Source organism: Strongylocentrotus purpuratus, unplaced genomic scaffold (genome assembly GCF_000002235.5).
Source record: "Strongylocentrotus purpuratus isolate Spur 01 unplaced genomic scaffold, Spur_5.0 spur5_scaffold_19, whole genome shotgun sequence".
Taxonomy (NCBI): domain Eukaryota; kingdom Metazoa; phylum Echinodermata; class Echinoidea; order Camarodonta; family Strongylocentrotidae; genus Strongylocentrotus; species Strongylocentrotus purpuratus.
In genome coordinates this window covers 32,442,507-32,457,152 of record NW_022145604.1, presented here as the reverse complement: position 1 = coordinate 32,457,152, position 14,646 = coordinate 32,442,507, and the positions used below count along the sequence as shown (strand labels likewise).

Sequence of the window (14,646 nt, the reverse complement as noted above, 5' to 3'; positions counted from 1 at the left end):
ACGATATTCCAACATAGGCGCGTACGCAGGGGGGGGGGGGGGTTACCCCCCTTCATTTTTTATGTGTGTATTTTGGAGCAACCCCCCCCCCTTTGCCAATGGCTGACCTAAAAAAGGTGACCTTACCCCCCCCCCCCCCCCAACGGAGCAAAATGTCAAATTTTGAAGTTACGAGACCAACAAATTAACAAATATATATTCCAGGTAATTTACAATTATAACATTAATAAAATTGGCCTCTCAAGATACAAGTTTTGTTGAGTTAACAGAAAACTAACAAATCAATAATTCATTTCTGATTTTCATTGAAAGAAAAAAGATATACAGAAAAAATATCATTTTATGTAAACAAATTCCTGAATTGGAACCATTTTCTTGTGAATTTGTTATTTCTACAATTCGAATTTGCAATATACTTTTCGTTTTTGAAGTAATTTATAATCGAAACTCTAATATTATAAAAGTCGGGCAATTGTTTCTTTATTTTGCAAGTATACACAATCTGTCGCAACACGATCAGTATACAATTCAATGCATAATTATTTGAACCTCTTAAACCAAATATATTTCATCTTGTAATGAAAATGTTAATTTATATCCGGTTCCAGTATAAATCCAGTGCTCTAACCTATCCCAAATATGTTTAACATGCGTACAAACACACAAAAGATGTATAACTGTTTCAATCTGTTCACTACAAAATGTACATTCTTTTCTTAAGACTACATTCATTTTAAACAGTAGATCGTTCGTATATAATATGCGTTGCAAAACTTCAAACTGAAACCATCGTAAGCCCACATCAATGGTACAATTAAATCCAATAGAACAATATGTTTTCCAACTCTTATCATTGAGGTCGAAAATGTATTTCCATTTAAGAAAACTTTTACATAGTCCTTTTTCTTCTCTTTAATAAAATTACACAAATATGTGAACATCCTTTAATTCATTTCATAACAAATGCCACTGTATCTAGGAAAAGAGGTTGTGGCACCTTGTTAAAAAATAGTACAATTGTTAAACCCTTGTCTAATTGCATCGCATAATCCACGATAAAAAAGAAAATTTATTTTTGAATATTATACTTTTCTTGGAAATGTTCCAGAGAGAAAAAAAAATCACGATTTGTCTCTAAAATATCATTGACAAAACGAACTCCCTTTTGACACAATTTTTTATTATATATTGAGCTATTCCATAAGGGTTGGCAAGAAATGTTATCATAATGCATGGACAAGAGCGTACTATAAGCCATGAACATTTCTTTTCAAAAAAGGTTCTTTGTTTTACCTGCCAGTTCCCGAAAATAACTGTTTACTGTCAGCATATCTGTTACTTCCTTTATTATAAAAGCAGTCATGTTCACCGAAGAAGTCAACAAGTTTTTGCTCTGTGGTGGCATCAAAGTCATACTTCTCCTTAGTTTCCCCGTTACCTCATCTTCATCGCTATCAAACTGCCGTCTTGATGGTTCTCCCTCCTCCTCGTCATCGTCGTCATCTTCCATCGCCTCTTCCCGGTCGCTTCCGATGGCCATCATTTCTTGATATTGTTGTTGCTGCTCTCCTCCTCTTCCTCCTTCCTCCCCATCTATTTCGTTACGTTTGTTTCCCTTCCCTCTCTTCCCTCTAACAGATTTCCCCTTTGGTCCCATATTTGTTAAACAGGAGATGCACCCTCGACGAATACTATGAACAGGCGCACCGGTAGCAGTTTGGGATTGGGGGTGGGGGGGGGGGGGGGGGGGGCAAACATTCCCGGGGGCTCACCTCCAGGGGCAATGGCGTAATGAGCAAAAACGTTTGGAAGGGGCGGGGGCAGAAGACAAATCTGCATCACCACCACTCTTACACGTCAATTAGCGTGGGGTCCAGGGCCTGAGCCCCGGCAAGGGGTCAAGGGGCTGAGCCCCCCAGATAAAAATCAAGGGACCAACTTAGGGCCCTTAGTGGGGTCCTAGGGCGGAGCCCCTGTAAGCTCTGGGGTTTTAAGTAGGCATTTAATTACGGTCAGATCAGCATACTTTGATACCTCATTTGCGACATTGGCAGGTCACTTATTTTTCTCTGTAACATACTTTTTCCAAAAAGTGAGGGGGGGGGGGGGGGCTCGAGCCCCCGAGCCCAGCTGTTCTGCAGGCCCTGACATGAAGGCTTTAAACAAGCATATTTTTCGCCCGACTGTAAATTTGGGAATTTCTAGTTTTCCAACAAACGCATAAAAAGGTATGACTTACACAAAGTTGAGAAAAAAATACCAGAAATCATGTCTTTTCAGTAACATTTGTAAATCACTGGTATCGAAAAGGAAATAACACCCCCCCCCCCTATCAGTACGCCAGCGTTCAGTGGCTCATGTCTTCTTACCCCTATAACAAAAAACACAAATGCTTTCCTATCCTCTCACAATATTTCGACGATAAGCCCGTATCGCTATTATAAAAACCTCCATTGATAAATAAAGGTGGCATGTGGAATGTTTAAGAAATTGTTATTCCTGTTAACTTTCCTTTTCTTTGAATGGAATTTTATATGTGATTTAATTCAGGTTTTTATTATTGTCATGTTCTTTTGAGTTAAAATTACAAACCATCTATATTCCTTTACTGCTTTTTTTTTTTTTTTTTTTTTTGGGGGGGGGGGGCAAAAATGCGTTTTGTCCCCCCCCCACCACCACTTTTTTGGTTGGGCGGGGGGGGGGCGCCTATGACTATGAACAAAGTGAGGATTTGAACTTCACTCGCTTGACTTTATAACCGCTAAAACTCGAAATTTGCATAAATTGTGTACGTACACCTTACGAGCACCTTACGAACGCCAGGAGTCGTTCGTACGAAGGCCATGAGAATCTACGCTCGTAAGGCGTTCTTACGAACGCTGTAAGAGCCCTCTATGAACAACGCGAGGCGTTCTTACTGTCATCGTAATAATTTGAAGCTTCTAGAATTGTCCCTCGACCCTACGAAATGTACGAAGATCTTGCGTGGTTCGTACGATATAATTACGGCGTTCGTACGGCCGCCTTACGAAGAGAGGGTTTCGTACTATGTTAAAAAAATGTCGCTATTAATAAAGACCGATATTCATAAGGACCGATATTCATAAGGACCACTATTCATCAGGACCGCTATTGATAATTTTATTAAAAAGTCATTATTCGTGAGGGTCATTATTCATAAGGACCGCTATTCATAATCAAAGAGGAGGGTCGGGGCAATTCAGAATATAAGAAGAGGGTCGCTATTCATAATACAAAATCGGGCTCGTTATTCGTAAGGGTCCCTATTCATAATACTAGAAAAGGATCGCTATTCATGATACGACTAGAGGGCCGCTATTTATAATACGACTATAGGGTCGCTATTCATGAGGGTAATTATTCATAACGTCATTATTCATAATCGAAGAAGAGGGTCGTTATTCCTAATACGAAATGAGGGTCGCTATACATAATACGGGATGAGGGTCGCTATTCATAAAAAAAAGGAAATGAAATAAGCAATAAACAAAACGATGATAAGAAAGCGAAATGATGGATAGGGGACACTCCATGGCTGTGGCGTAGGCGGGGGTGGGGGTGCCACATGGCCCCAAATATTTGTAGAAAGCATTTATTGAAAACATACATTTCTGAACATATAAAGATTAAAGGCGTGCCCCAATAATATACATGGCCAATCATCCCGGGCCTTAACCCTATACCCCCCCCCCCCCCCATCCGCTCAACCACGCTGCGCCATTCGGTCCACCCTCCCCGCAGTGTTCCCTTGTTACAAGTACATAATTATTACCGACAATTCTCGTTCGAGTAGTTCATAGATTGCGTAGCCTGTGTGTGTTTTACGGGTTAGGGGGGGGGGGCAACAGCGTTGCCATCAAGGGGCTGATCTATCATGTCCCTAACCCTCAGCAAAGGAAGGTAGCGACAGAGAGGGGTTAAAAATATTATTATCATCATTATTATTCTTAGTGTTATTATAATTATATTCAGCATTTTAAAATTATTTTTCATTCATTCATTCACAAGGTCAATCAGCATTCGTCTCCTGCGACTATTCCAAAGAAAAAAACGACTACGCAATGATCACTTTTCCCGTGTAAAACCACAAGATAGGGCAACACCAAACTGATAATAATCTCCCTGTCAGCTAAATTTATCCCCAAGGAACTGTAGATGAATAGAACTGTTTCCTCATAAAACGGTTTCACTGGCGCAAAGATTGAGATAAGTTTTGAGTTGAAGTGGGGTTTCGGGCGGACGTCATTTCAATTTCCAATCCGCAGCAGTGTCAGAGCCTCTGAACTCGATCTTGTGTAAGAAGAACGGCACCCCCCCCCCCCCAACAAACAAAAAAGAGAGGGGAAACGAATGGGGAAATGGAACATGGAAAGGAGGCGCTAACTGCTTCCTAACTCCGAAACAGGCTCAATCCCTCCTTGTTTTAAATCATCTTCAACATGAGAACAATTCAAACACAGTTTGAAGACATATCATGTATTTTGAAACCATTTGCATTCATTGAACTCATACCGTCACTGCTTAGTAATTTATGGTATATTGGTATATTATTTTATTAAATGCTAACATTGTCTGACTCGTAGATGGCATCTCAAAGCGCTTTTTATCCAGTGGAAAGGCGTTTTATAAATTGCAACTACTATAATAACTGTAGTGACTTGCCTTGTTCAGGTGGTATTACGTAATGCTGGTTTATTGTATGGGCTCCGAAGATTATCATCCTATTTGGCAATGGAAAGTAAATTGAAGACGATCGAAACTATATTTCGAAAAATCAACTCAAGGGCAATTTCAAATAAATCATGTTCAGATGGCGACCAAATACAGTAAAATCCGTCTCAGCGGTCACCTCTCTATATGGGCCACCTGTTTATAGTGGTCACATATATTGCTTCCCTCCAGGAGAAAATATGTGTTGTAGAACCTGTCTAGTAAGGCTTACCTGTCTACAGCGGCGAGTTTTTCTGTTTCCCCTTGGTATTAGGTTCCACCTAATAGATAGATTTTACTGTACATCATTGTCGCGTTCGCACATTTCAATAGGTGACGCATAAAGTTTGTGTGAATTGCCTCCGGTTGATTTTACGAAACAAAGTAGGTGCGATCGTGTTATTGAAGGACTGAACAGAGTACAGTGAACAGTGGCCATGTATTTTCTGTCATGCATTATAATCTCATTGGAAATTATGCCATCTCTCCTTCTCTATTCCCTATGGACCCTTACCAACTCTCCCTATATTTCTCTCTTTTATCAGTCCTTCGAGCTTGAGCTCTCTTTTTCTTTCTCTTTCTGCTCGTATTTCGATTGTGATGCTGCTCCTATTCTACTTTCATATTCTCATTTATATTCATACCTGAATTCCTTCATGATGTGATTCAGAATTGTATTTAAAATTCTTGCTATGTAAAAGTCATATACATTGTAACTGTCTTATTATGTTTTGTGCTGAAAGCCGGAGGACCGTACCTGCTCATAGACTTTTTCTTTATAGAGTCTTGACGCCTTTCTGGCTTTCAGCACACGACCCAATATTGTTGTCTTATGTGTTACATATTACATGTTACACCAATGGAAAACAAATTTCTGTATTTTATATGGACAATAAAATCTTGAATCTTGAATCTTGTGAATAACAAATATATATAATATCTATCGAATGGAAATTTGATGTAAAGATTATCATTTTGAGTTATCACAAAGTAAGTATAATAGTATTACTATAAATTCTGTTTGGTAGCGGAGTTATCATGCAGCAAAATTTAAAAAAAAAATCTGTTGCCTCCACATTCATTCTCCATTAGAACTTTAAATAACCGTGAAGATAAGTACTTAAGACTTCATATTTCTATCAACCTTGGCATTATGACCCGATGATATTCAGCTGATAGCAAGCAAACTGATCCCCTGATTGATATACCGTTTTCATCCGATAATGAAATGTGATGTTTATGATCTGCCGAGGAAAACATTATTTTGATACTTTATCAGGAATACCCGTTTTATGAAACGGGAAAGGGTAACACTGGGTTCATTGTGGAGGCTGAAGACTGCCTGTCACTAAAGGAAGAGATTATCATAATGCAACAAATTAGACTTTGGAATGATAGGCGAAGGCCAGCTTTACTGCAAGAACCGAATATATCTTTTTGTCTCTTTATTCATACTTTACAAAGTCTTTCATATATTCGATATTTTATCGTGACATGACTGTGTTACGGATTGTGAATTATCGAGAGGTTGAAAACAAGAATAAGAGAAGTTTCTCGGTAGGCAACAAATTGGGTGAATTGCCGTTTGGTCTACACCCAGCTCGTCTATTATCCACATGGTCTCATTATCATTTCGTCTACTTATCATTAGGTCAAATGGCCATTTAGGCTAAAAGTAATTTGGTCTAATTGCCAGTCGGTCTAATACCCATTTTGTCTACTATCCATATGATCTAATAATCATTTAATCATAAAATAATAATCATAATGACCATACAACAGTTCGCTTTGATAAGAAAGCACCACGATCACTTGATGCTTCACATATACACACACACACACACACACACACTGAACACTACAGTGCAAATTTCCATATGCAGTCTTTTTTTTCTTGTCTGAATACACCGGCTTTACTGTTATTCATAATGCACGTTAATAATGCACACACACACACACTGAGCACAACAATGCAAATTCCATATACAGTCATAGTTTTTCTCGTCTGAATTGACCACCTATACCGTTTTAACAATGCAAGTTGATAATGCACAAATACGCTGAACACAAAAGTGCAAAAGATGCCTTCGATAGGTACATGAGGTATAACGCCTGATAAAAACTGTGTGTTCTGTACCGATGCGCAGTTCTTTCATAGAAGCCAACGTTACAGTTGCAGTTATATGCACGTCAGTCACCTAGTGCAGGTTACTATATTTCATCAATGAAAGTGGCTAATATTTGTTGCTATATAGGACAAACCATGGCAAGCTGTCGGTTCGTGATCAGCGTCTATCGTTGGAGAGGTATGTACCAACAAAGTCATTAAAATTCTGATACAAGTTCCGAGTATGACTATAATACGTCGCCTGGAAAAAATCGTTGAGCTTACTTGCAACTAATGATTTTGCTTTCCTTTTCTTAAATCATCAAAAAATAGGTATTTCAATCAGACAAAGTAGATACATAGAAGTAAAATGCTTAGGTTTATTTACTCAATGAATAATTGATTTAATTATTCATTTGCAGTTTAACTGTTAGTACTAATTTGATTCACCAGTGTTGATTAACCCGTTCCATACTTAGCCAAAAGTGTTTTGAAAGAGGCCAAGTTTCCAGAACATTCTCAACATTCTCGAACTGATTAATACTGTAAACCAATCTAGTTTAAACAAAACCTCCTGATTGTTACACCCATGTATTAAGTGTTACCATGAACTTACACACAGGTTAAATTCGAATGAAAATAATGGACACGCAGTGCAGACCACGACCAACGAAACGATGGCTGATTCTTGTGGGACTCTTTGCCGTCGGATATTTTGACATCGGAACGTTAAAATCGTTGGGCGTGTTCCTTGAGAAAATGACAGAAGACTTGCAAACGTCTCTCGCTGTCGTCGGACTAGCTATTGGACTATGTCACGGTGTAGCACAATGCTTTGGTGAGATGCTTCTTGTTACGATGGCCATTCAATAATAACCATACATACATACATATTGGTATTTATATAGCGCCTTTACATGAACATGCTCAAGGCGCTTTACATTTTAAAATAAAAACAGAATAGTTATATACTTTCTAAGTGCATTACACTCTAAAAAATAACAATTACAAAGAAAACAAATGAGTTTTTAAATTTCTCTTAAATGATGCGACTGAGGTGCAGGAACGAATGCTTAAAGAGAGACTATTCCAAATAGTGGGACCAGAAAAAAAAAACAGTATTTATTTTTAACTATCCCCTAAAGTAGTGGTTTTTTAAATGCATGTACTTAAAAGATAAAGTCAATGGGGCGCATGACGCCCCATGTGCTATAGCAATGGAGTAAATCCATTTAGATTGATAAAAATTATAACATGTATTAGTGATGTTTACTGTAAAGCATTCCAATTAATAAATCTCGCATCGCGGAATCAGTCACGTCATTTATATTCTGATCCATAAAAAAAATAAAGCAATAACATTTAAGACAGTCCTTAACATTTTCGGTAATCTGTCCTGCCAGAAAGCAATATGTTTTCATTTTTTTTCTGGAACATATTTACTATGATTAAAAATATACATTTTCTATTAAATTGATTCCTGCCTCTAAATTTTTAATTTCACAGCGGTTATAAATATTCCTCTATTAAGGCGGTTTTCAGCAGGAAAACTTGTCCTTGCAGGCAGTAGCATTGCAGCTACAGGACTCAGCCTCATTTATTTTGCAACATCTGGAATTCACTTTCTACTACTAATGCTCTTGACAGGTAGGACTTCTACGACTCTCTTAATACATAGATAGAAAATAATAATAGACGCAAAGTATACCCTTGACGTACTCTCATCAACGCAAGTGAATTGATCACTGAGCTCTTGCTTACATAATCTTGTTTCCGAACTTGCTGTAGTCTTTGAAAATTGAACAATGTGATAAAACATACGACAGTCTGTGTAGTATCCACTTGCCATTCTTTCAATGCTCAATGAACAATTGACCGATATTGTACAGTGTGTTTTGTCCGAAAGCCATTCAGATTAAGATCAATTCTATTATAATATAACCCTCCGTCATGCGTCTGTGGATTTATAAAGTTTGCGAAGCATACTCTACACTCTATATTGTATCTTGTCGAAGTTGAGGGGGCCGGTGGCTGCTTTGATTTGAGCATCAGCTGCTTTAAACATGTGAATGAAGGAATTGTATGAAAAATTGTCTACAGTGTCAGTTATATTTCACCTGGTTCTTAGGCCCAACGTGGTCACCTTTATGGTCTTAATCATATTGAACTGATTAAAATGATCCAGGAGTCTAACGTAAATGGCAGGGAGTACGCGAGGGGAAAAACCTTCCTAACGTTATCAAAATAATTGCTGTAATGTTATTTTCTCTTTTTTAAACAGGGTTTGGATATAGCGTAGTTCTTTTGCCTTCTCAAGTCAGCGTCCTTGACTACTTTCCAGATCACTTCGAGATCGCGACAACAATTGTCATACTGGGCAGCGGTGTGGGTATGATGACGCTCCCATTGCTTACAGAACAGCTCGTCGTGGCTTACTCCTGGAGAGGAGCGATCCTTATCTTAGGGGCCTTAAACTTGCATATGTGTGTGACGGGGTTACTAATGGTGTCAGCTGGTCAACAAAGGCGTGAATTGGGAGAACCTTCAACTTTAGCCATTAGATCTCAGGTCAGAGAAGACCTTGAAGAAACTGTGTCCCTGATAAACGAACATGTGAGTGTTGACCCACATAACATAGATGATGAGGGTGATGATGATGATGATGATGCTGATGATCGCAATGGCCATGGGGTCTTTTGCTCTATCGCCAGAATCGCCAGAGCTGCCAAAAAGGTATTCCTGGATACTTTCGATTTTAAAATATTCCGCGAGTGCCCCCGCTTCATCACAATCTGCATGACTTTATTCACCTACGCCGTCTCCTACTATGGATGGATCGTCTTCTTGATTCCCAATGCCGAAGCCAAGGGTATCAACCCCGAGAAAGCCGTCCTACTTGCAACCATTGGTGGTGCTGGGAACATCTTTGGAAGGCTCACGATAGGTCTCCAGGCTGCAAGGTTTAATCTGAAACCCCAGATCACCTACTGCCTCATCTGTATCGTATCAGCAGTGGCGTTCTTCTGTAATTTCTTCACTAAAAGTTTTTCCATTCTTAGCTGTTTAGCAGCCATGAATGGCTTCGCATTGGGTGGAAAGGTCATGAGTAGCAACCTTCTGTGTAAGGACACTGTCTCGAACGAAAGGTTCCCCGCTGCGATGTCTTTCGTATCACTCGTCTTTGGTATAGGGGAGACAGTCGGGGCGTTGCTCATTGGTATGTACATAGTTACAAACGGATAACAAGTGTCTGTTTCTTTTACCTATTCGTGTTTTTGTTCGTTTCTTTTCTTTGTTTGTATTTGTTTGATTATTTTTTTAAAGAAATTCGTCAGGAGGTAACGGTACATACTGCAGCGTAATAACTAATAGAGTATCAGGACGCCTTTTTTTTCCTTTTGCTGACAGGTAGATGCTATCGGTTTTCCCCTTTATTAACTCTGAATTTATAGGCAATGTACCAAATGATCCACACGTGTGACACGTGGGACATAGTTTTGTTTCCATATCTAAAACACAGTATTAATACACATCTTTACTTATCGTGGATTAAACAAACACGTCATTATATATAATAATAGAGCAACATCATCAGTTTTAAAAAGTTTTTTGTTTTTAATAACTCTTTTCTCTTCAAATAGGGCTTCTGTACGATATCACGAAGTCATTCGATATCATGTTCTGTGTGCTTGGAGCAGCTAATATATTGGAGTCCTGCATCATCATTTCTCCCATCATCAAGGATTGGATGGTCGCCTTGGTTACCACCCGTTAATGAAAGGCAGGAGGTACAATTTCTTGGACCGGTTATCTTCAGTGGCATAGCTATAGGGGTCCTACTAACCCCCACCGTATGGGAGGCAAACGGAAGGACACAAATAGCGAAAGGGAGAAAATAAAATGTGCTTTATGGAATGACATATTTTCACGGTTAATAGAAAAGAAAATCTACGTATTGTTTTGTACACAGATGAAAATTTTTGTTTGGCACTCTCATTACTAATCATTTCCATTTTGTCAATACAGTTATTATTTTCGCAAAATATGTAATATTTACTCATGAAAGAAACACACACATACGAACACAACTTAACATGGAAGAAACCATCATCGACAGGGTTGCCACAAAAAGACTGAGATACTTTGGACATGTCAACCGAATGAATCCAAAAAGATACCCCCACATCCTTCTCAATGGAAATGTACATGGCAAACGCCCAAGGGGAAGACTAGCTAAGAGATGGACAGACTGCATCAAGGCGGACTGCAACAACAGACGAATTGACTCTCTTACTAAAGCCACTAGGCTAACCGAAGATAGGAAGGTGTGGCAAGCCGTTGTGAAACAGAAGCCACCATACATCCCAGTGAGGGTGTGGACGGCTTAAACAAAAAACTCATGAAATACAAAACATTATTTCACTATTTCGTTTTTTCTACGAGTTCTTAAACATTTATATATAAAAAAATGGAACGTTTGATTGCTTTCAAGAAAAATCGTCTCGATGTTCATGATAAAAAATAGTAGATATGTTGTTATGTAATTTTGTTGATGAAGTAACCAGTACATTATATATTACTTTATATTCTTTTTCCATACCAAAATATTATTATAATGTATGATAATTGCTTTAATAAATACTTTTATTTAAGATAATTTGCTTCATCCATCTAGTAAGACCATAGGCAGTTTACGAAAAATAGTATTTTGTCAATAATACCGTGTGAGTCACAAGAAAGTTTACACCTAGAAAACTGCTAATAACTTTTGAAATCATCTATGAACAGTAAATTATTATACATCTTATGAATGAGTGTTTTATCCCAAATCATTTGGTACCATTTTTGTGTGGTATGTGTTCACGCTTGGATGAACATGAGGCAATGTTTGCGAGAGCGCAAAATCGACTTAAGGGTAAGTATCATTCCAAAGTATAATTCCAAACTGACATTGCTTATGCCTAGGTAACATTTGCAGTGGCGGCCGTGCGGTCTAAATTATCTACGGCCAATAGCGTATTTTGAATTTGTGGAGACTGACAATCTGCGATGTATGATGGCTTCTGTTTCACAACGGATTTCCACACCTTCCTATCTTCGGTTACCCTAACATTATGTGACCGCTATCGTATGTGACCGTGGGAATGCTGCGGCGGTCCTATAGTTGCTATTGGCCGTAGATAATTTAGACCGCACGGCCGCCACTGCAAATGTTACCTAGGCATGAGCAATGTCAGTTTCGAATGATACTTTGGAATTATACTATTGTATGATACATGTACAAGTATAAAACCACTTTAAAATAAAATCTAAGTCTGCACAAATATTTTTCATGAATTTATGTTTGTTTTACCTTTGTGGAGGTAGTACCTTTTGATACCGAAATTGGATGTAGTACTTTGTGAAACCGAAAATCTTGCATACTGAATGCAAATTAACTCTCACCAGCTTTAAAAACATTACAAAAACAGAAATAGTAGATATACACTGTGATAAATATAAACACGGACAAGAGAGAGAGAGAAAGAGAGAGAGAGAGAGAGAGAGAGAGAGAGAGAGAGAGAAAGTCTTGCTCATCAATGTGGGAACTTTTAACCGAAATTTGGCACATCATCCGAATAATATCTTCTAGTCATTATTTTAAATGGACCGGTTCGGACACTTTTGAAGGCTCACTTTTTTGTTAGTGTATGGATTGTCTTTTCATTTTGAAGTGTTTTATCATTGTGTATAATTGGGCCTTAAACCAATCCGTTATGGATGAAAATTTGCATCTCTTTTTAACTTCAAGGAAAATTCGCTACTCCAAATACTATGTGGGTTGGATTGGATCGGAATTTTTTTGTTATACTTCCTAAAATGTGATTGAAGTATATATAGTTGATAATAACTATGAAGTAAATGCGGAAGAGGGTTAGCATGTTCCCCTGTGCTACGTAGTGTGACCACACAATAACAATTTAAGGGGAATAAACAATTCAAATGAGGTGTGTCCCTTTAAAATTGGTACGTGTGCGGTAGTAGTCCACGGAAATGAATAAAAGGCTGTTCGTCAAAGCGAGAAGGCAATGAACAGGCGATGGTAGGTGTACAGGGGTCCAGACAACTCGACACAAAGGCAGCCCGTCCCTGGACAACTTGCACAATACCCTGAGTGGGTGCGTTTGCGGACAGCTCGCCCAAATATTTCCCCTACCTGATTTCATGATCTAAAATCCCTCATTCTAGATAACATTGTAATTTGATGTATCAATTATGCCTTTGTCAGCACAGTCATGACAGGAAACATGGACATTTTTAGTATTTTCGTAGCTTTTATATTGAATAAAGTTTATTTCCCTTGCAAGGAGATTTTTTTTTTTTGACGAACCGAAGGCGTACGATCGCCGGATAACTTCTCGGTATTAGGATCATTTTTATATTACCTTTCCTCTACCTCAGCGGAATTGTCGCTTGCCTCAAGATTATTAGTAAACTAAACATAACACTTTTAAGACTGTACATTCGCTGAGCTGTGTGAGGGTGTACCATACCGTACCATGTGTGTGAATGACAGGCCGGCTGGCTGTTGCAGGGGGTGCCCTTATTCACAAGGGTCATTTTTCAATGAATGCTCGATTTCTATATAAATTCACCAAGTGGGAGAGGGCGTCCCACAACAGGACCCATAAGAACCATTGATTAGGAGAGTGTGACCAACCTAGTTTAAGTTGGGCAACATATAGCGAATACTGCTTTGATGGGCAAACACAGGACAAAATAATCTACGCCATGTTGTGACCAAGTGAAACCAAGTTGGCCAAATTCTGCGTATAAATGGATCTGGGACCAACAAAAATGCCCCTCCAAAAAAATCGCCCTTCTAAGCAAATAAAATACTACCCCTAAGGAGAAATATGTTCCTTCTTTTTCTTTTGCTCCCTTAAATCATATTCTTGAGCCATTCGTGTGCTTTGTTCACTCATTGCAGTCCCCCTCCTGCCCCGCCACCCATATGGAAACGTTGTATCATCCGCTCAATCTGACTTGCGTGCACAGAACAAATTAGCATTTTTCCATGAAAAAGTGAAGTTTTCTAAAATGTGCGTTTCTTTCCAGCATTGGGGCGCCCGGAAGTCACTCGGGTAACATTTCATAAAGTATAGACCATATGCAAATTTTCTGTACTTTAGTCGGAAAAATACATTTATCCAGCACAATGTCGTCTCTTTTTGCGTTGGAGAAGAGCAAATAGCGAGTTTCAATCACACTTTGGCCGCTCTAGCAAGCTCTCACTCGTTTCGCTGTGGTCAAGCGACTTTGGGGCAAGCGGTTAATGAAAATACTAATCGTTAGCTTTCTTCTGCTATTAAACTTGTTTTGATTGATTGTATAATTTTGTCGGAATAAAGGAAACAAAAAGGCTCGACCAAAAACTTATCAGTGTCTGAATTGACCTTTTGACCTTGAATTCCCTGATGCAAGCGCACTAATGACGTCATCTTCGCTAAATCGGTGTCTTTTATCGTAAAATGCGACACTTTCACAATGTTTATACATCTTTTTTTAATTATGAGTAAGATATTACATATTTGTTCTGATAACACTGAAGTTTAGGGTTTCATTTAATGAGTAATTACTCATTAAATAAAACCCAAAACTTACTGTTTTAAGTTACTGGATCGTACCATTAAAGTCGCAGGGTAGAAAGATGCATTTTCCAACCGCGCCAAATTTAATTTACGTTCCGACATTCTGTTAAATGGGTTCGTGTTGTTAAGAATCCACTGCTTTCTGCTCCAACAAACGTCCACATGCGGAGTCGTTTA

The 14,646-nt window shown here is 38.6% G+C and overlaps 1 protein-coding gene across 1 annotated transcript; it reads left to right on the top strand.

Moving 5' to 3' along the window:
* The first annotated feature begins 7,480 nt into the window (after positions 1 to 7,480).
* LOC115925889 (monocarboxylate transporter 12-like) lies at positions 7,481 to 10,613 on the top strand. Its single transcript, XM_030989933.1, has 3 exons — positions 7,481 to 7,676; positions 9,120 to 10,055; positions 10,480 to 10,613. Exons 1-3 carry the CDS (start codon positions 7,481 to 7,483, stop codon positions 10,611 to 10,613), a joined length of 1,266 nt encoding a protein of 421 aa, XP_030845793.1.
* The last annotated feature ends 4,033 nt before the right edge of the window (positions 10,614 to 14,646 follow it).